General features: G+C 41.4%; 3 protein-coding genes and 1 long non-coding RNA gene across 5 annotated transcripts; 2 read left to right on the top strand and 2 right to left on the bottom strand.

Moving 5' to 3' along the window:
- Positions 1-45: 45 nt before the first annotated feature.
- si:dkey-12h9.6 (macoilin) lies at positions 46-9,319 on the bottom strand. 2 transcript variants are annotated; one of them, XM_046373050.1, is made up of 11 exons: positions 8,773-9,319; positions 7,161-7,302; positions 6,915-7,041; positions 6,679-6,802; positions 6,285-6,463; positions 5,635-6,097; positions 5,378-5,536; positions 4,587-4,757; positions 3,223-3,349; positions 2,282-2,456; positions 46-1,466 (listed from the first exon to the last, which is right to left on the bottom strand). In XM_046373050.1, the coding sequence occupies exons 1-11, from the start codon at positions 8,847-8,849 to the stop codon at positions 1,276-1,278; spliced, it is 1,935 nt and encodes a 644-aa protein (XP_046229006.1). In that variant the 5' UTR covers positions 8,850-9,319; the 3' UTR covers positions 46-1,275. The 2 variants fall into 2 exon arrangements, with proteins under 2 accessions (XP_046229006.1, XP_046229007.1); XM_046373051.1 differs by having other exon boundaries at positions 8,467-9,317.
- A 1,991-nt stretch (positions 9,320-11,310) lies between these two features.
- Positions 11,311-14,082, top strand: LOC124050479 (serotriflin-like). The gene is made up of 7 exons (XM_046373062.1): positions 11,311-11,389; positions 11,656-11,771; positions 11,881-11,971; positions 12,528-12,670; positions 12,774-12,868; positions 13,251-13,333; positions 13,881-14,082. Exons 1-7 carry the CDS (start codon positions 11,311-11,313, stop codon positions 14,006-14,008), a joined length of 735 nt encoding a protein of 244 aa, XP_046229018.1. The 3' UTR covers positions 14,009-14,082.
- LOC124050480 lies at positions 12,132-20,169 on the bottom strand. The gene is made up of 4 exons (XR_006841632.1): positions 18,773-20,169; positions 17,809-17,849; positions 16,122-17,148; positions 12,132-12,699 (listed from the first exon to the last, which is right to left on the bottom strand). It is a non-coding gene; the product is annotated as an uncharacterized LOC124050480 (long non-coding RNA).
- LOC124050477 (serotriflin-like) lies at positions 16,129-18,752 on the top strand. Its single transcript, XM_046373057.1, has 7 exons — positions 16,129-16,279; positions 16,372-16,469; positions 16,721-16,811; positions 16,977-17,119; positions 17,223-17,320; positions 17,787-17,869; positions 18,517-18,752. The coding sequence occupies exons 1-7, from the start codon at positions 16,153-16,155 to the stop codon at positions 18,639-18,641; spliced, it is 765 nt and encodes a 254-aa protein (XP_046229013.1). The 5' UTR covers positions 16,129-16,152; the 3' UTR covers positions 18,642-18,752.
- Positions 20,170-22,684: the final 2,515 nt, after the last annotated feature.

Raw genomic sequence — 22,684 nt, 5'->3', positions numbered from 1 at the left:
AAGTCTGTTTTAGGTTTTAAAAAGTATTAATTTGATGAACGAAAGACTTTCATCTGAATTTCAGCACAATTCAAATTATCCACTATTTACAGGCCCAGACATGGAATCTTGTTGCAGACTTGCCTTAAAAATTTAGGTTATGCTGATATTGTCGGATAATAATTATATTTATTTTTTGTAGGTATACAGAATATTGTTTGAACTTAACATTTGTATCTAGTCAAATAAACATATTTTATTTTTACAATTCAAAGGAAGCCCATAAACATAGCTGCTGACGCTAGGGCTCAGAGGTAATGCAATATTTTTATTATAATTTGTCATATCTCTATAATTATGTTGAGGCATGTATTGAGATATGGTTCACAGTTTTCACATCTAAATGAACACGTTTTGCTAAAATCTGTCGCAGCATGAAATCTTACATCCGACAATGCAAAACGGTCTTTTCCGCAGATGAAACGTCCCAATAGGAAAAGCATAATAAAACAAACACTGGCTGGATTCCATTTAGCTGCTTCAGTTTCAGGGCCCTGTACGGGCACTGTGCATGCTGGCTCAGTGTCACACTGTCATGGCTTACCGGGACACGAGTCTAAATGTCTGCTGTTTATAGGACTGTTGGCTTGTTTTGTTCTAATAAATTATTAGAACATAAAAACCTACTTTGATGCCGGGAAAGAGATTGTACAGACCCATCAGGTCTTTTAAAGTTACACTAGATAACTTGTTTGTGGCTTGTCCATGGGGTAGCAATATTGATCTACCTGTAAATGTTGAACCGTGACATGAATAAACATTCATGTTTCTAATCTGAGCTAATTTTTTTGGGGCCTCTTTCTTTGAACAAAGCATAGACAGTAGTTTAGGAGACACTCATGTCTCCAGTGAAGAGATAAAACCACTCTTCCACTGAATCTGAAGAAATGTTGTGCTTTTCTCTGCTGCATCCCGTGAAGATGGTTTATGTTGTTAGGATGACTTTATCTCATCATAAAAATTGTGCCTACAGCAGCTCTGCATATCAGGTATCTTATTTTGGAGTCAGACCTTCATGTGTGATGAATTGAGAAATATATAAAATATTGTCACGTTAGCACCATCTGCGCGACAAAAGGCATTCGACTCGTGGAGGGTCGTTCCGGTTGCACCCACTGCTGGAAGATGACCTCGTGGTGTCGTTTAGCTCTGTAGTAAAATCCATTAGCCAAAGCGTTTTTGGCTAATGGGGTCTGCCAAAGAGGTCTGAGGAGCTGAAAAAGGCAGAGACATCCTTTATTTCTTCAGACACTGGTACATCAGCGCTCGTGGATTCAGCATGTAGCGCTCAGAGTTGAGTAACTTGGTGAGATACTGCGGCACCGGAGGCCGAGGGGCCGTGTAGGATACGCCGGGACTGACAGCCATCACCTCCGCAATCTTCTGTTTCATCTCCCTTATCTCCCGGTCCTGCTTCATCACTTTATCTGTCAGACAGACGATGGTTACAGATGATGGGTGGATACTGTTTTCATGAACATAGTGAATTCTTAGGAGTCATTCTTTCTTCAAGTTTCCCCATCTATTGAAAACTACTCTTGTGCAAAATCAATGAAGCAAATGTCTCCTAGTTCACATCCTCTTAGTGACCAAAGTGGAATAACAGATAAAAGCTGATGATCACAAAACACACATCACATACCAATGCTACATAACACCAAATTGTTAATTTAGAAAGCTTTTGGTCCAAAGATAAAATGTGCAAAATTTCAGGCCAGACCGATAAGTTCTGAGATAAGTTTGTTGCGTTTGTATGGTACCAGCTACAGGAATACTGCCATACAATTTTGCAGTATCAGCATCAGTATCAGTGTCCATATGACAAATGATACGCACCACAGTTTGGCAACCAAAAAAGAGAACGATTATATGGACCATTGTAAAAATGTATAAATGTGCCATCAAAAGACATTATGTATCATGTCTGGTGATGCCTGGACTAAATGTTTAGTAAGAATGGTCAAAAAACTGCTTAGGAAAATCTGTTTATACAAAAATCTGTGCAGCCTAACTTAAACATAAACCAAGGAATCTGGTTTAGGGCCAAATGGCGGTGATACTGGACGCAGACTTCCACCATCACTTGTTCATCGGTCATTGGTCTACTTTTCAGCAATGTAGCATTCAATCTAAAGCCAGTTTTTGAAATATCCTGTTAGCAGACACTGGAACAAACAAACAAACAAACACTGTAAGCTTTTTAGTGAAAGCAGCAAGTCACACAAAGAGAAACAGTGCGAACCTTGAGCGATTTCCAGCTGTCTGCGGGCGTCTCCCAGAGCAGAGAACAGGTCCAGTTTGATGCGAGTCTCGGCGCTCAGGTTGTACTCCAGATGTTGAGCTTTCTCCTGCATGGCTGACAGAGTGGACAGCAGCATGTCTGTCTCTTTCTCCACACAGCGGTACTTCCCCAAAGCCTGGGTCCAAAGATCACAACAAACAGTAAGAACACTCGGAAAACGTGGAAACGTCAGTCAACCTCATGCGACGACCGCCTGATTAAGTCGGTGCTTTGGTTTCCTGAGTATCTCTGCCTTTTTTTTTAATTTAAATTTATCGGTCCGCAAAATTTAATCGTCAAGAAGTTTCACTTAGGGAACCAAAGCACCACAGAGAAAACAATTACCACACACTGATGATGAACTGGCCAGCCATTCAAAAAACATAAAAGCTGCACATTATCACAGAGATGCTTTGAGGGATGATTCTTTCTGTGTTAACATTGACTCTTAATGGTTTCTCACATTTTGAGGGAGGTGACCTGTGCTCTTTTGTTAAAGCAGTGCAATGTTTTTATGAAAGACCTGGCATCTGATTCAGCATGCTTCATGGAAATTATGTCACTAAAATAAAAACCAAATACCACACAGTACAACAATGTACACACCTGATGTCAAAACAACAAAAACAACAATATTACCGCATACTGATATGATGACATACTTCATTACATTGACTGCAGGCCAAAAATAAAAAATTTAAAAAAATACCAAATGTCCCAAATGAAAACCATTCAGGGTTCTTACACATTTTTCCATACACACAGAATTAAAGACATAAAAGAAACGATTCAAAGAGCAAAAAGACTACACGACCAAACTGGGGACAACCAAATACTGCGACACTTGAGACTCACAAGACACTTAAACTCACAAGTTCATTCCAAATAGTGTAAAAAGATACCTCAACATCACTCTCTAGATCTACCACACGACTCTCTTTCACTTGATAGTCCAGCTGTAGTTGTTTGTACTCTGTCTCTAGCTCTTTAACTCTTTTCCTTAACATTTGGGTTTCACAGTGTTCCTGCCTGGTGTAGGAGATGGAGAAAATGACAGTTTGAAGCTGTGAGAGAGGGGATTCATTGGAAATGAAGACCAGTTTACACAGAAAGAAACATGACATTTGCATTTTTTTTACATCAGCTTCGTATTTATATTATAAATTATATTATATTCCACACATATAATGAGTTTGGTTACATAAAACGCAAGAAAATATATTAATATTCTGTAAGAAAGCCACCTGTGTATTAAAGGAATGGCTCAATGTTTTGGAGAACACACTTATTCACTTCCTTTGTAAATATGAGCTTTTCTGAGTTTGACTCCGGCGATATGTCTCAAACACGTTGGGACAGGGGAAACAAAAGACTGGAAAAGTCTGGCATGAAACTGGAAAAACTTGACACTGTGTTGTCTTTTTTCTGTCATATATATATTGCAACAGGATACCAGATACATGCAGTAATATTCACGTAGACATACACAGTTTATCATAACTTTCACTATTTTTTTTCATCTTTCTAACTAACAAATTCCTCCTCTTAATTCTACCACAGCTGGCCTCCCCTCTTCACGTGTGTGACTCTGGCGTGGTATTTGGGAAAAACAAGACACTTCTTAATAAACTTTACAAAGGGACTGTGTCGCACTTGTGTTATTTACGCGTGACTTCTAACAATGTTAACAGGTATGCTTAATCTACATGGTGGAAGACAAACAGACTTGAGAATCTTGGGAGTTTTGCTTTTGAACGCAGCAGCGAAAACGCAATAGCATGATGTGTTTAAGTCTTAAGTTTGTCATGACAACATTATGTGTCTCTGATGTGACTATTGCACATGGCATTGCAATGTCAAAATGATACATCAATTCAGTTTATTTATATAGCGCCAATTCACAACAAAAGTTATCTCATGACACTTTCCAGTTAGAGAAGGTCTACACCAAACTCTTTAATTAAACTGTAATACAGAGAGCCCAACAATCCCCCTCGAGCAAGCACTTGGCAACAGTGGCGAGGAAAAACTGCCTTTTAGAAGGCAGAAACCTCAGAGCAAACCCCGGCTCAAGATGGGCGGCCATCTGCCTTGACCGGTTGAGTCCTACTTTGATTTCTTTTATTTTGCAGAAATGGTTTATTTACGTTTCACACCGTATCCCAACTTTATTGGAAATGGGAAATTGTAGATTTGGACAAAGCCAAGCTAGCAAGCTGTTTCCACAGTGTCACTTCAGCTTGTTCGTTTGTTCGGTGTGACTTACCTGTTTGTTAGACTCCGTGCTGTGCTGGCTGCTTCCTCCAGTTTCTGAGCCTGAAGCTCGGCCAGCTGTTTCTCAGCTGAGAGTCTGGCCTCCGTCTCCGCTCTGGTTTTCTTCTCCAGCATTGCACTGCTCTGTTTGTCCCTCTGCTTGGTTTTAGTCAGACAAAGAATCCTGAAGGAAAAGCATGAAGCTCACTTTGAATGAAGTCATAAGATTATAAATAAGTGGGCCAGTGCCACATTCAGATATTTGCAAATGGACAACCAAAGAAAGTGGATGTCTGTGAGAGAGTGGGTGTTAATGTTTCAATTATTAAACAATTATCTTGATAATTTAAAGTGTCGACTAACATACTCAAAGGAAAATGATTAAAACCATATTTCATGCTCATCACATTGTGTTATAACGGCCCCAAACCGTATAAAAAATTACAAATTAAATATCCCCATTATTTTTTTCTTTTTTCAAGTTTTCGTGCTATGAAAGATTTCATTAAGATTCAAGTAGTTATCAATCATTTATGGATGAGAAATCTGAGCTACAATCCCTCAACGTGAAATATGACTTTATGTGGTTTTAGTTATGGACCAGCTTAAAAGAGATCCATCAGCCCTGTTGAGGAATAAAACAAAAAACAGTTCTCTTTCAAAGACAACCGCAATTCTATCAGTATTTCTGTTTGCATTCATCCCTGTCTTACTGTTTTATTTACAGACTGATGTCATATGTAAAACAGCCCACAGAGGGAGCCAAAGAAAAGCTTTCAGCAGCGGATCTTGTGGACGACTCACTTGCTCTGAAGCAGCATGTTGGACTGCCTGAGCAGGGAAACCTCCGGTCTCAGGCTCCTCTCGCTGTTGGTCAAGTTGCAGATGTGACTTCGCAGCTCCTGCTCGTTCTGCCTGCTCGTCTGCAGCTCGCCCTTCAGCCTCCTCAGCTCCTGCTCCAGCCTGAAAGTCACAGGGAAGGAAAGAGATCTTTCAGCTCTGATTTCATCTTCAAAGGACGAATTTCAACCCGTACCGAACCAGGTGTAATAGTGCCGTACTTGTTCATCTGTTCAGCATGGTAATTCTGAGCTGCTGCTGCACTCTTGTCTGTCACATCCCGGTTGGGGCTGACTGTCTTGGAGCTGGATCTCTGTTTCTTCTCAGTCCTCCCTGCAGGTGGTGAAGGAGTGTTTGTGCTGCCTCTGCGGGCTTTTGGCGAGGAGCTTTTAGCCGCCCGTGTGGCTTTGCTTCCTTGCTCGTCTTGAGGTAGATTTTCCGGGGTTGTAGTGGATTCTGGCCCTCCTGCCCCACAGTGGGGAAAATCTCTGGACTCACCAGGTTTGGATGATGATGGCCGCCGGTTTGATTCAGCTGACCTCACCTCCTGTGCTCCCTTCTCCGGCGCTCTCTCCTCAGTGCGGATCTGGAGGCAGTCCACAGTGTGTCCCTCGTCATGGGCCACTACAGCACCGTTCTGACACTGATACTGAGTCGACTCAGACTTTGTCTTCCATTTTGAGCCTGCAAGTACAGGCGGAAACAAAAAGGTCAGTATCAACACTCTATCAGCAGGGCATGCGGAAACTCAACCCTCTGATCTCACTGGAGACACTACTTGATTGGCAAACAAAAATAAATTAGAATCACCCTGCTGCTTATGGAAATGGTAGATGCAAGTCTGTATAAATAGATGGTGCATTAGACTCACTGCTGCTGCCATCTGTGCCAGTCTTGGGGAAGACCTGCAGGCCTGGAGGGAGCGAGTGCTGCAGCAGGTGCATGTGGAAGTCATTCTCACTCTGTACTGCCTTCTGTATGCGGAGCTTAAAGATGTTGGTGAAATAGCAGGTGGCATAAAACCCCAGATACACTACAGGATATCCAATGCTGAATGAGAACACAAAGAGAAAAAGACACAGTAAGGACATGCAATATAAACACATCAGATCTAAGATCTCTATCTTTATATGAAAATGCTGCAAACATCAAGGCCATTTCATAATATGACACAGGAGATTAATAAAAACGTATTAATATATTGGATCAATTCCCAAAAATGCTTCACAGAGCAGAAAGGGTGTATTTATATGAAATCAACATACCAGTGCGCAGCGAAAAGATGAGACAGGTTGGCATGAGAGGTTTTAAGGTCTTTGAGTCGAAGCGAAGCCTCTGTGTACACGAGCAGAATCCAGAGGGACACCGTCGATATACAGATGCCTTTCTCTGCCAAAACATGGGAAATAATCACATGTGAGGAATACTGTCAAACTGCTAATTCAATCACATATCTTGTTGTGCGTCAGCAAAACGGAGGGAAACAAACACTAATACTCACCCGTGTGCCATATGTAATTGAATAATACATAGGTGCTTGCCACAAAAAACAGCCAGTGCAAAGGAACAAAAATTAAACAAAAGATGTCCAGAGTGAAGGCAGCACAAACAAAAACAACACAAATAACCTGCAAACAAAGAAAACAATAATTTCATTTGTTTTATTTGTTTTTGTTTTTTTTAATAAAAGCACTGAATTCACTCATCATCTGGTGCCAATATGAAAGCACATTGTAGGAGTACTCACCAGCCCATGGCAGTGAAAAGTGGTGTATACACTCCCAAAGAAGAGCCAGCATGGCCACAGATACTCCAGTCTGAATTCGAGAATGAAATCCGCCAGCAGCACCAGCGTCCACATCATCATAAACTTCAGGACGGTGTATGCACTGCAAAAAGACACAAAGAGCAGAAAAAAGTCCACAGCTCTTCTTATTTTACATCAAACATCAGCGGACAAGTGGGTTCAGTTTGGACAAACGTGAACCAAATGTGTTTTCTTGGCTCTGATTGTAGTAAACAAAAGGCATGTTCAAACACAGCAAAGGCTCTTAAGCTAAGACATCAAGCACAGAGATGCTGAAACAAGACTGGAAATCGGGTACAAGTTGTTAAACCTATAATTGAGCAGCTGTATCTTAAAAATACAGAACAATGACTGTTCTCTCATTCGTTTTATTAGGCGACCACAAGCCAAACCGGGGCTGTGGTTTCCTCCTTTGTTCTGCTCATCCATAGGCTGCTATCACATCACCCCTTCTTTGTTTGGTAACCATGGCGATATTTCATCTGGAGGAGAGAGGGAGCACCACAGTATCCGAGCGCATATAGTGCAAATCTATTTTTTTTCTCTCTCTCTTTTTTATTTAATGTTACGGACATTGAGGGTGTTTAAATTTGACCTTAAAGATGTTTTTATAACAGATGCTAAATATGCATGTTACTCCACAACGATTTAAAAAAAACAAAAACATTATTTAATCTGAAAGAGTGTTGTGGGACAGAAATGGAGGACCACAGCATCTTAAATTCTTCTTACGAGTTCATATTTGCCTCATTGATGTTGACTGTTTTAATTAATCTCACTTTAACTGCCAAAAACACGCAAGATGTTCCTCAACAAAAAAGCAATACTTAATCTTTAAGAGTAAGCAGGGAAAGAAAAGGAGGATTACAGCCTTTTAATTTATTTAAATCTGCCTTGCAGTGTTAACAATAGAGTGCATTTTAATTCATCTTACTGTTTTTCTTCATGATAGCTGTCAAATATGCAAGTTACTACACAATAAAGAGAATTGTCCAGTTAAATCTTGTAAACATCTTTGTATTTTTTGAAATACAGTTTTTGAAACTGGATCGATAATCTGTGTCATGTAAAACCAAGCACAGTTAATTAAGCGGTGGTTTCTCCTGATCTTTTCTTGTCTGGACTGTCTAGACGCGTTCAAGTGATGCTTTTGTGTGCAAAATGAGCCCCCCCCTCCCACCTTTAGCCTATTAGAAAATACAGTAAATATTTTCCACGACAAGCGTGATGTGTGAATTGAACTTACGGTTTGGCCACATGACTCAGTGTAAAAGCAGATTAAACAGCCTGAGGAGAAGCAGGCCGACGTTAACTTGCACATGCTGCCGATTTCTGTCTTTCCGTAAACAAATGTCGGGAGAAGTAGCACAACATTTCTACGCTTCTGTATCCGTGGCAAAGCCGCACTGAAGCCGCCCGTGAGAGGCCCATAACGGCTCGCACATTAAACCGTGAGATGAAGTGATGGGATGGGAGGCAGACAGGTGACGACGGCTGAGATTCACACAAAGACGGGCACCACAACAAAAGCAGCCCGCGCCGAGCTGGATACCTTTCAGACAGCCTCTCCGTTATTTTCAGCTTTTTCATTTTCCGTAGCCTGTTCGCGTCCACATAACGTTTCTTCATCTTATGGCTTCTGCTCCCTCCGTGTTTGTTTGTTTTCACACCGCAGCGGCAGCGAGGAGGAGGAGAAGGAGGAAGAGGAGGAGGAGGAGGAGGAGGGGAGGAAAAAAAGGAGCACAAATAAACGATAAAGATCCCTGCGTGTGGAAGAGGATGTTCCGTTCAACCTGTGATGATGTCTGGGAACGAATACAGGCGACTAACCGTTCTGCGCATGCTCAGTGGATGTTGTGCCTACAAGTGTTCAGCTTACAGCACACTGTACCTGATGTATAGTGTGTTGTTTTAATTAATACTGCTAATATAAAAAATAGGTACCTCTATGATGAGTGCAAAAATAAAAGTACACTCAATGTAAAGGTCCCTTTATTGTAGCTGTCATCACCCAAGTACTGTCCTTGAATACAAGTATGGCACTTGGGTATTTCCATTTTATCCTACTCCTGCCCCTCTGTATTACAAAGAAAAATATTCACTCTGTACGTTTTGACACATTTATTCGACGGCTTATTTTACACGACACAGCCTGACCATCCAAGGCTTTGAAAGCGAACAGTAAAATCAATTCATAAACTCGCCGCTAACCAGTGGAGGGCAGTAAGGTTTTGTGTGATGTGGTCGCTTTTCCGCACGTTTAAAGCCCAGCAGCAGCGTTTCGTACCAGGTGCAATTTTTGGATGTTTCGCCTGCGGATACCAGAATAAAGTGCGTTTATTCAGTGAGGTCTGAAGGAGATAAAAGCGAACTTTTCTAGCTCTGTAGAGGAAAGGAATGACCTAGTTTTTGGTAAAATGTGGGCATGGATGAACTGCTCCACTGTAGTCACCTGAGCAAAAATAACACCGCACTCTTTTTTCCTCTTCTTCTCTTTTAACATAATTAAATAAGACACCAAGGAGATGCTGGTAGTGCTGGAGCTGGAGGGGGATACTCATACTTATTCAACTGCAGGCTATTTTTGTACATCCATCCACATCCACATCCGCACTTTAATGGGACACGCAGGTGTGTGTCATACGTGTAGTAATGAAAACTGATGGATAAGAGGCGCCCCCAAATAATGCAATAAATACCCTACATAAGTGATTAAGTCAGGACTCCAACAGGCACAGACATCTGCAGGCGAAACAGAGACAAACCTGTGGGAAATAAGAGATGATCCACAGTCGCATCACTGGTGACAATATAGTGCAGTCTGACAGTTGATGAAGACAGCTGAGCTGAGTGGGTGCAGGTCAGTGAGTTTGGCTCAGGGCTGTACAGAAAGTCAACATCATTTTATCTTATTTAATCTTTTAAATGTTAGTTTAGAAACTGGTCTAAAATTATTTAAAACAGAAGGATCCGGAGCTGGAGAGGACTTTTCAGCGCACATGGAGGCATGTTAATAAAGTCTGGGCAGAAATTCAGTTTTTAAAAACCAAGTAGAAATGCAGTCCGAATCGCAGATGGATGATTTTGAAAGAGTGACAGGACGGTTCAGGGTTGAGATTTCACTGAAGTGGGATGATGACTGAGCGGGAGTCAACGTTAAGCCCTCTGAATTGTATCTTTATGTGCTGCAACTGCCACTAGTTTATTAGAAAAGTAATCAAGGAATTCCTCCTGCTTCATGTTTGTGGCTTTAAAGAAGATTGTAGGATTATGACCCTGTTTAGCAATCAGTTTGAAAAATAAAAAAAATAGGAACTTCTTGCATTTTTGATTGCACACTAGTTAGCCACATTTACTTTTTAAGTTACTTGTGTAACTGTGTACTTTACAACGTTTTGTCCAATAAAAAGTCCAAACTTCAAAATTACAAGAAAAATTATTACAAGGAAAAGCAAATCATGAAATATCTGGCATTTAAAAGAAAAAAAAGTCAAATGATGATCAACATAATTATTTTCACTAATCATTTCACTAAGCATTTTGGCTCTCACTGCACGTGCTGTTGCATATAATGTAATTTAATCTATTTCCAAAATTTCCAACCCAGAAAGTGTGCAGCTTACAGAACACACAGCAGCATGTAAGAAGATCTGAACACACAGGCCTGCCATGTCAGAACGGTTTCCATAAGCTGCCAAAGACAAGCGTGGGAGAAGTATTTTTAAACATTTTCAATACCCCTGATCTTAGTTTAACCATTTAATTATCAAGGTTTGACTTAGATATCATGTTCTCTTTACTGCACCTCCTCTTATCATAACCTTGTCCCACGAGGAGCGCGTGAAGAACCCGTTATCACAGTTATCATGAACAACACATATACAACGTAAACACAGACCTGCAGTTTTCCATACATTATCAAGAATGGTTCGCAGGTGCCACACTGGCAAAATGTTATCTTCAGTCTGGTCGGTCTCTGAGCACTGGGATGCCCTTGGGTTTGCATGTTTGTCACATGTCTGTGTGGTCTGTCATATATAAATGCAACCTGTGGCCCTCGAGGCTGACAGTCCTGGACAGACCCACGAACATGTACATGTTGAGCTGCCTGTGTGCCCTGGTCCTCATTGCTGCTCCTCAGGTGCCTGGCACCTTGGCACAGGATGTGGAGCTCTTGGCAGTAAGTCGGATGAAAATGTCCTCTCTCGTAGGGAATTAGAGTGTGTGTATATCTCTTGTCTTGTCATGTTAAATATAAAACCCTTTCTAAATGTACCTTTGCTGTTTGTTGACTCTAACATGCATTAATTTAATTAAATCATTTTTTCCTCCTCATCTCTGCCTGAAGGATGGTGAGTGTTTGTGATTATCGTTCATACATAATCTTCCCTTAGATTTAGTATATGCACATGCACATTCAAACTCAACATAATCTTGTTTTTGCATTTAATCACCGTCCTGGTCTCCTCTTCAGAGCAGACTGAGATTGTGAACGAGCACAACACCCTGAGAAGAGGAGTCCAGCCCACTGCGAGCAACATGTTAGAAATGGTAACAATGCTCGCTTGATCTGAACCATCAGCGCTTCATTTGATATTCCATGGGCTCCCTCGTAGTCGTCTACATGTGCTAATGTTGCTCTGCCCTCTGCACCCCACAGAGCTGGAGCAGTGAGGCTGCAGCCAACGCTCAGAGATGGGCCAACACCTGCTCCATGGAGCACAGCCCTGCCAGCTCCAGAGAGATCAGCAGTGAGTTCACTGTAACACCTCTTCATTTCAAACCAAACTTTACGAAAGGTCTGCCACGCTGTCATTTTACAAGTCCAGATAAGCAGGGACTAACGTGCGTTGGAACAAAAAAAATAAACTGAAACAGCATTTTAGGCCATCATGTGACATGAAGCAGCATTTAATGTCAAGAAAACTCAGCATTAAAATTAATCTTTGCAGTGGCTAAATACGCAATGTAAATGAAGTGTAAAAGCAGGTTTTACTGACTAGTTTTATGTGTCACTTTATGATGAGATTTTTTTACCTGGGTGTAACTGTTAACTATGGTTTATCATCTGCATCTCAGAAATTATCTTATTTCTGACAGAGAATTGCATTAATGCTGAGTGGGTTTTATTGGTTTGAAGTGCACATAAAGTGTCCACATATCCTGTGAGGAGTGAGAGTTGGAGTTCAGGTTTCAGCTCGAGTTCCTGCTTTTACAAAGACACTGTGCAGCGGAGACAATTAAATTTCTTTCATAGTGAGTTTTAATAAGGTGAAAGCATCTCCGTCTCCTCCTCTTTTACTGCAGCTAGTGGCTGTGGAGAGAACCTGTACATGTCTAGCTTCAAAAACAGCTGGAGCAACGCAATCCAGTCCTGGTACGACGAGGTGAAGGACTGGCGCTACGGAGTGGGATCCATCAATGGAGGAGTGGTCGGCCACTTCACACAGGTGCACTTACACGACAGTTTGTTCAGCACCTGTAAAAACAATATTATGCTTTACATTATTGTCGGTGAGCTCCTGGTGATTTGATCTGCTGTTCTCCACACAGGTTGTGTGGTACAGGTCCAACCAAGTTGGCTGTGCTATGGCCCACTGTCCCAACTCTCAATACAAATACTTCTACGTCTGCCACTACTGCCCACCGTGAGCACAGAACATTTTGTCTCTTTTTCGATTAAAATAATGTTTTCTCACTGTTCAGTAAACATTTACACAAATATTTAGTTTGTGTACATTTCAGGCCATGTTGCCCTACAGCAAGAACAAATTAAAGCTGCAACGATTAGTCGACTAAAAGAAAATGAGTCAGCAACTATTTGATTAACCATTTCACTATTTTTTCAAGAAACATGTCAAACATTTGCTGGTTTCCGCTTCTTAAATGTAGGGATTTCCTGCCTTTGCCATTTCTGAGGGTTTAAGACTGTTGACTGAACAAAAGATCAATTTGAAGATGTCACTTCATTTTTAACAATTTGTTTTAACATTGTATAGACTAAACGATTAATTAATTGATTGATTACAGAGGAAACTACCAGTATGCTCGCCCCTACCAGTCAGGACCCACCTGTGGTGACTGCCCCAATGCCTGCAACAACAAACTGTGCAGTAAGTGGCAAAAACAGCACTGGGAGACTTCATCTTACCATCCATTTTTATGAATGAGAATGGCTGATTAGGCTTTATGACTTGTACAGTGGGCAGCGCTGTGGTGCATTGGTTAGCACTGTCACCTCATAGCAAGAGGGGTCCAGGTTCAAATCCTGGTCTGGGCCCTTCTGTGTGGAGTTTTCATGTTCTCCCTGTGCCTGCATGGGTTTTTTCCAGGTGCTCCACACTACCAAAAACATGCACATTAGATTAACTGGCTGCTCTACATTGCCCCTAGATGTGAGTGTGAGAGTGTGTGGTTGTCTGTCTTTGTGTGTCAGTTCCTGCAATTGACTGGCAACCAGTCCAGGGTGAACCCCGCCTCTCGCCAGCTGGGATAGGCTCCAGCCCCCCCACGACCCTGACAGATAAACAGTATAGAAAAGAGAGGGATGGACTTGTACAGTCGCTTAGCAAGACAAGATTCCAGTCTGAAACTCTTTAGTGATGATTTGTTATTTATTCATGCATTCATTAATTTTCTTTTCCTGTCTGTCTCCTCCAGCCAACCCCTGTCCCTACACTGACCAGTACAGTAACTGTCCCGATCTGAAGCAGCAGTGGGGCTGCAGTAACAGCAACGTGGCCTCTTGGTGTCCTGCCTCCTGCAAGTGCACCAATCAGATCATTTAAATGCCCACGAGTTCACATGAAAAGTCAGTTTCAGAAAACACATGCATCAATAAAACTCTGATTTTCATATTTAAGCTGTTTGACACACTCATTAATCAGGAGAGATTTAAAAGGAAATTTACTTTGCCACATTTCCTCTCTAAACAAACACTGCCTGCAGAGCCAGGTGCCCTTTGAGTGCACATATAGTGTGTAAACTCACAAAGGGGAAGGAGAACACACTCCACAGGGTGGTTTCTTCCCCAACATGAGCCAAGAAACCACCACAGTTTGAGACCACACCTGCTTGTTGTGGTTAATATTAAACACTGCGGATAATGTGTGATTCTTAAGCCCACATGGAAGATATCCAAGATTTCAGAAGTAATTTGGGTCCAAACTTCCTGCAGTATTTTTTGTAGTATTGTTAAGTGACTGTTGTATCTTCTGAAGCCCAATGAGAGCACTCTTTTTAACATAATACGCTGAAAACACCTGAGGAACTGGATGAGCACCAATCAGAAAGTGTTTCTGTACCATTTGTGTTTGTCCAGATCATTAAGTGCTTTTCTTTCATTTACATCTCCTGCCTTCTGTAAACACATCTGACACACATGTTGAGCAAAAACAAACATTTTTAATGTAATTACATTAACATGTAGAAAGCGTTGAGGTACTGATGCAAATTCTGTGTACTCCTCAGGCAAGAGACAACAATGACATTTCAAGGGAAAAAATGCTTGTGTCCTGGTTTCCCTCTAAATAAGCAACAGTGCAGCTCATTAAGAATATAATCTGAGACAACTGAAGGAAATGACAAAAAGCTTGTAGGTCTTTTTATGGGATTGAGGAAGCCTGCTTAGTTAAATAGCCTGTGACCCAACTGTCTTACTCTCCAAACCACGTTTCCTAGAATTAAAATGAAAAACTACCTTGATTTTGTTTTTGTAATTTAATGCAAAATATAAATATTTCTTTATACTAAAATCATTTTGCTTGGTCTCAAGTCTGGGATTATGTTGGTATATAAAGCACTTTCATTTGATTTTTTTTCTGTTCACTGGCCTGATTTTATCACCAGTGACAGTCTCTGATAGGCACTTTGTAACTTTATTTTGAAAAGTCCTAAAAGTTCAGACTAAAGTCATCATGGTGGGCTATTTATGTAGCCTATGAATCATATTAAGTGCTAGTAGATTTAGTATTGTCACACATTGTACTGATACAAACATTTTCAACTCTTGGTTCAGACAGAAAGACAATAGTTGTAGCTGCACTTTTAAGCCTCACATGGCCCATGTGGATGGCTATTGAAGGAAACATGAACATTCTCAAGTCACTCAGAAATTCATGAAATTTGTAGCAAATGTTCCAGTCACAAACTTTTGGATAGTCGGTTTCGCTGACATTAACAACAGTCTTTCCCTAACCATAACCTAACCTAACCATAAGTGTTTTAGTTGCTTTAATTATGTTCTGTATGCTATTTATAAACACAAACTTTCTCTAAACTTAACCATACAATGTGGTTAATCGACAACAATATCTGCACAACCATACATGTTCAGATATTGCAGCAAAATAAGAATTTTAAAAACAATCCATGAGGATATTCGTGTTTACAGGATGTTTAGTAGGGCGTGCAAGCAGTCAGACAGGTTATGGTGACTAGTTGAGGGAGGAAGAGTATGCGTGAGCTGGTGACTAGTCCTTGGAGGACATGTCTGGAGGGCATGTCTGAGCAGAGCATTATGTAAATCTCATGAGTGGATGCAAAAAAGAGTCGAGTGGACTCAGCTCAGTAGGCACTTGTGATCTGAGTTGTTGCAATTCCCACACCAGACAGTAAATTCAGCCGGTCAAGACGCTCTCAGTGGTTCCCCAGTAGGAGCTGGGCTGGATGGGTGGGTGGGCGGAGGGTGACACTGCTGTGGTTAAGGATTTCCAGTTGCACAACTGGTCGAGGTCATCAGCAATGTGCACACCTTCACTGCTGAGAAGCAGGTTGTTTTCCTGACACCAGAGCGAGGGAATTTGTGTATACAGTAAAATGAGACATACTGGATACTCACTCGCCCTTGAGGTTGTGTGTTTATTTGTCACGTGTCAGTGCGATCCTGTCTATAAAGCTCACCTGTAACTCTCGGACAGTCGTGGATTCAACCATGACGATGTACACTTTGACTCTCCTGTGCACCTTGGGCCTCATTGCTGCACTTCAGCTACCTGGAACCTCAGCGTTCTGGTTCTTTGACTCTTCTTCTGAGGAAGACACTGGACAGGGTGGAGGAGGTGAGTGTTTGTAACTATCATTGGAAGATTAAGAATATCCATATACATTCTAACTAAACATGTTTTTTCCTTTTCTTCTTTTGTTTATTTAGGCATTAGCACGGGCTCCACTTCCTCAGAACAGGCTCAGATTGTGAACAAGCATAATGAACTGAGAAGAAAGCAAAGTGCAAGCAACATGCTGGAAATGGTATCACACTGATCTGTTAAAATGATTTCACAATTTTAAAAGCTTAGTGAGCTTCACTAAATTTTATCTTGAGCCCGGGTTGTCACTTGATCTATCAGTGCTTGATTAGATATTGCACACTGTCTCTCGTGCAGCATATCAGTTAAAGATAAACTGATTTCCCAGACCAGCACGCAGCTTTGGGAGATTTCCTGGTGTGTACTGTAGTCGTCTACATGTGCTAATGTTGCTCTGCCCTCTGCTCCCCACAGAGCTGGAGCAGTGAGGCTGCAGCCAACGCTCAGAGATGGGCCAACACCTGCTCCATGAAGCATAGCTCTGACAGCTCCAGAAAGATCAGCAGTAAGTTCACCTCTTCATTTCAAACCACACTTTACACAAGGTACACCACGCTGTCATTTTACAAGTACAGAAACAAGCAAGAACGACTATGAAACAAGTTTGTTGTCTCATCAGAGCATAAAATTGTATGCAACTCCATCTCCGTCTCCTCCTCTTTTACTGCAGCTAGTGGCTGTGGAGAGAACCTGTACAAGTCTAGCTACAAAAACAGCTGGAGCAACGCTATCCAGTCCTGGTATGACGAGGTGAAGGACTGGCGCTACGGAGTGGGATCCATCAATGGAGGAGTGGTCGGCCACTTCACACAGGTGCACTTACACGACAGTTTGTTCAGCACCTGTAAAAACAATATTATGCACTACATTAAAGTCGGTGAGTTCCTGGTGATTTGATCTGCTGTTCTCCACACAGGTTGTGTGGTACAGGTCCAACCAAGTTGGCTGTGCTATGGCCCACTGTCCCAACTCGAGAAAATACAAATACTTCTACGTCTGCCACTACTGCCCACCGTGAGCACAGAACATTTTGTCTCTTTTTCAATCCAAATAGTTGATTGAACAGATGAAACTGAACAACTAAACAAAAGAACAAATTCAAGATGTCACTTTGGGAAATTGTGATCAGCATTTTTAACTTTTTTTTGACATTTAATAGACTAAACGATTAATTGATTAGTTTTGTGCTGATGAATTGCTCGTGAAAATAGTGGTTAGCCGCTCTAGTACAAATAGTGTCAGAAACATCATTAGAAGCACTTCCTGTAATACTTGAAAGCTGATGTGTAATGGTTTGCAGTAATGAAGATAAAATCCTCAATTTGAATCTAATTTGTCCTTCCTTGTCTTGCTGAGTAGTTATTAAATACCAATTCTAAAGTGTTTTGTCTCCTCAGGTCATATGTGTGACATGTTTTGTGCTGTGTGAGTTCTTATGCTGTTGTATGTTTAATATTTGATGTTTTGGACTACATTACAGTGGAAACTATGGGTACACTCACCCCTACCGGTCAGGACGCAACTGTGGTGACTGCCCCCATGCCTGCAAAAACAGACTGTGCAGTAAGTGACAAATAAAGCACTGGAAGACTTGCTGTGAATGAGAATTGCTGATTAGACTTTGGGTAACACTTTATGACGAGCACAGTCAATTTATTACATTTTATTTCATCTCTTGACCCTGCTCTCATTGCAAAACAAGTTATTTTTATACTTTTTATAAGAATAGCCACTAACTATGTGCTCTTGATCCCAAAAATATGTTCAAAAACCTTCGATGGTGGTGTGTGTAAAGCAAAGTATTACTGGAATGTGTTACCCAAGAGACATTTGTTGTTTTCTTATATTAAGCTTACTTTTGTTTATAAAACATTATCAGGGGGACATTAAATCACAGTCATTTATTAAAAGAGAGTAAAGATGCAGTACCAAAGGGCATTACACTACAAAACCAATACAATAAAAAGCTAAATATCATTATAATCACTCCAAACCAAACACCAAAATGTAGATGATTACATACATTATAATGAGTTAATGACTTTTCATTGATCCAAGACATTGCTATTCTTGAGCAACAGGACAGCCAAGTAGCAGTCAGCTCATCCAACTTCTTAATATTGGCTTCAGTCTGAAAAATCAGCTCTCTTGAGTGATGCTTTGTTTTTCATTTATGCATTCATTAATTTTCCCTGTCTCTTTTCCTCCAGCCAACCCCTGTCCTTATCTCGATCAGTACGGTAACTGTGCATCCCTGAAGCGGAAGTCGGGCTGCAGTGGCAAAGTGGGCTCTTGGTGTCCAGCCTCCTGCAAGTGCAGCGGCAAGATCATTTAAATCCCCACATGGGCTCTGACTCATCGGTCAGTTAATAAATATACTCTGCACTAAAGCTTGTGTCCTTGTGATTTAATTCTTGAGTCTATTTGACCTCTTCAGAAATCAACAGAGATTAAAAAGGAACTTACTTTGGCGTGGTCACTCTCTGGACAAACACGGCCTGCAGAGCCAGGTGCCCTTTGACTGCATACGTGAGGTGTAAACTCTCAAAGAGGAAGGAAAAGACGCTTGACGGGGTGGGTTTAGAGCGGCGCTGAGGAAAAGATAATTCCTCAGATTTTCCAAAGCTGAGCCAAGAAACAGTTTGAGAGTCCACACATCTGCTGTGGTTCATAATAAAAGACTACAGATAATAAGATTTAAGCCTCTTAAACACGGACTTCCTGTGTAGTATCAGTAAAATATGATATAACCAGTGTTACCCTTTTATTTTATTATGATAGACGGAAAACACCATCAGGTAAAATCTAGGCCTCCTCTGAGTTCCACCAGAAGCTGGAAAGGTAACTTCCCATGTGGTCAGGCAACTTGACCACGAAATACACGGGATACTCTTTTGTCTGACATTTCCTTCCTCCTTCATCCTTCCTCGTAATGGAGGTCGTTCTGGTTCGCCATCTTGCAGGCCATGCCGAAGCTGTTATTTCTGCACAGAGGAGGTGGCATCTCTGTGGGGCAATCAGCGAGGATACATATGAGCGTCCTTCACTGAAGTCTTTTACCAGCCAACACCTGCTTACTGGATATCAGTTATTGATTTGAAGCTGCAGGTGATCAGCTACAGCGGCAGTGGACGCTATAGGCTAATAAAATAGCATTGATCTTGAAATAAAGGGATTTTCCAGCCCCGACACCGTCTGCTTAGAAACATTCTGGCCCTTGGACAAATGTCGGTTAAGGCTCCTGATCTTCAGGTTTGGCTGGTTGGTATTTAACCAGACTGGATTTGCTTCTTTCTTTCTATTGTGTGTGTCAATAGTCTGTTATGAGTTTCCACTCTGCACGAAAGATTGTTTTCATTTTTGCTCATAAAATAATCTGCCCTCACTTCAACATTAGATTTCCGATCACCACGCTGAAACAGACACTGCTATTGTGTTGAAATTAGCTCCTGCTCGTGTGATAACAAACTTCTTTCACTGAAAATAAACACTTCGGCTGTAATCTTGTCTGCGTGCCAGAAGAGCCTCGCACAGCATGTAGGAGTCAAATAGAAAGTCTGGGCCTCTTGTTTCTGCTCCGTCACTGCAGTCCTCCATGAGGCTGTCGTAAAAAAACACAGATGAGAGCACCACCTGAAGTTAGTGGACAGCGAGGCTGGAAGGAGTGTTATTTCCCCAGCAGAGGGGAGATAAGGGGATGAGTTTTTCCTCTGCCAGTTGCTCCAGAGATAGCAGAGGTCCTCTGGCTTGGCCGAGCTCGATAAGCCAGGCTGTGCCATCCTGTGGGGCTTATCAGCTTCACCAGCGAGCCTCAACAGTTAGTCCCAGGGCCAGAAAATGTTTATGACTGTGGCGTCAGTTTGTCGTCCTGAACAGCAGATTGTGTAATATGGGAAAAATATTGACTACGTACATGTTCTGCAATGTTAAAGCTATTGTAGATTTTATATAAAGTTTCTGCAGCAAATATGGACCTCACGTGAACTCACTAAGGCTGAGTCAAACCAGAGAACACAACACAGCTCAGATCACTACAACTGTGCCAGACAGCTCTGTGTGTGCATAGTGACAGAAAATAATCAAGTGGAAGGGATGCATTTCCCTTGCTATTTCTTTTCATGAAAAAGCATTGTAAAATTAAAGTGTGACAAAAAAAAATAGAAGCTGAACAAAGAAGGGGAGACAAGGGGAAATGCACTAGCAGCTAGCAGAAACACAAAAATACATTTTCACAGACAGGAAGACACTGGGAGATCAGTTACATCAGCCTGTGCAGACTAAAGACATTTCATTTAGTCTGAGCTGTTATCTCGTCACATCACAGTCCCTTTGGATCAGAAACAGGATGCTAAAAAAAAAAGCAGCTCACTCTATTTGAGTATGAACAAAGCTCTCAGGGCTTGGCGAAATGTATTTGATTTATTGTGTTCAGCTGACTTTAAACTAAAGATTAAATACTCTGTGACAGTGGGTCAACAGGCCTTTGAAAACAATAAATTAGGAGGGTTTTATTCTGCACCAGGACTACCCAAATGAGCTCACTGACTTCCCTTACCGTGTGTAAGCACATCTAGCACAGGTTCTTGTCGCTGTCACAAAATTGAGCAGTTGGTTAATGAGTGTTTAACTGTGCACTGACGTATGTTCAGTCATGGTTGAGGGTCTTTTCTTATGCAATGTCACAACACAAAAGTGAGCACAGTCAGATTATTTCTAATACAAACTCCTGACTGTGTTCTCCTCAAACAGGTGACAACAGTTCAATAAAAAGTAACTAAAACTTTTCAATTTGGTTTCCCTCTAAATCAGCAGAAGCTCAACAGAAGCAAGAATATAATCTGAGTTGACTGAAAGAAACGACAAAAAGCATAAGGGTTTGTGGATATAAAAAGACGGAGGAAAAATACTCAAAGACAAAACACACTCAAGTTCTTACTTTAACCTTATCTACACTGAATTCATTTTAAATCAAAATGTTAGAAAGAAAAAATTCTAATCTTGAAAATATAAGCAGCAAAATCCTTTGACCTGGTCTGGGGTCATGTTGGTTAGCACTTAGCACTTCGTTAGCACTTTTATTTGATTTTTCCTGTGCACTGGCCTGATTTTATCACCGGTTTCCTTTCTTTGTCTCTATTAAGCACTTTGCAACTTTGTTTTCATAAGTTATCAGCATAATAGTGGGCTACTTGTGTAAAACCAGAGTACCACAGGACCATCACAAATGCAACTTTCAGCTCTTCGATTGCAGTTCAGATAGAAAGAAATTAATTGTGAGTGTCTTTGCATCCTTAGGCCTCATACAGCTCAGATCCAGGACTGCGATCATGGATGGCCATTGGAGGAAACTCCAGCATTGCAGTTATTTTTTTGTGATTTATAACCATGAACTTTCTCTAATCTTAATCATACAGTGTTTGCCTCTGGTGTTGGACCTAATCCTGGGTTCAGCAGAACCGACCAATGTTGATGTTCTTGTCTTGTGATTAGATCAAAATGAGAGTCTTGTTTAAATATCTTCCAGCACAGCAAGGAGTTGGTTGGTGAGGAGAACTTACTGTGCCATCTTTGATTTTACATGGTTTGTGGTTTGCTCTAATGAAAGTCACCCTGACTTGCTAACAAGACTGCCTACAATAAGGTGAGTTTATATTGCCAACACGCCCTTCTTAACGTGAATGTCCTAGTGACTGAAATATTCAGATTACGTCTGTTTTCCCTCAGGACAACTGCTTCAGATCAGGGCTATAGGCCTCAGACTCCACACTGTATTGAAGTATCACCTGTGGGAAGTGAGTTCCCGATGAGCGCTACAGAAACATTCAGACATCGCTCTAACGAAAGCGCAGCGCATTAGTTGTTGCAGCTTCCTTCCTTACACTGAGTGCTTTGAGGTGCAGCACAACAAAACCTGCTAACAGCCTCCTCAGCTCGCCTCTTAAGCTTTCATCAGAAAAACAGGAACATCCAAAGAACACCCTCAGACCAAGGCCCACTGACAATAGTTCCCTCCGTCTCACACCAAAGCACTGACAGCTCACTTTCATCGATAAACGCCTGGAAGAAGGAAGGTTGTAGTCGTGGCAAACACTTTAGTTCTAATCTGTACGTAGTACCTGGTTCTATACTATCCACGTACTTCCCTATATTGTCCTGAGAAGCTCATAATCTACAGACTGGGCACACAGTATGGGGCTTTTGTATGCCTTGTGCTTCCTCTGTGACCATTTGTTTCGTGAGTGAGCGTGTTGTCCAATCAGTGGACAAAGACGGCGCTCTCTCAGAATTCAAAGCTAAATAAAACAGGCCTGGTTCATGTCAGTCATTAGCGGGAGGGTGTTGTTCTTTGTCCAAGTCGCTGCCTGTTTGATAGCCATT

Source organism: Scatophagus argus, chromosome 19 (assembly GCF_020382885.2).
Source record: "Scatophagus argus isolate fScaArg1 chromosome 19, fScaArg1.pri, whole genome shotgun sequence".
NCBI classification, from domain to species: domain Eukaryota; kingdom Metazoa; phylum Chordata; class Actinopteri; family Scatophagidae; genus Scatophagus; species Scatophagus argus.
This window is presented reverse-complemented; position numbering and strand designations above follow the sequence as displayed.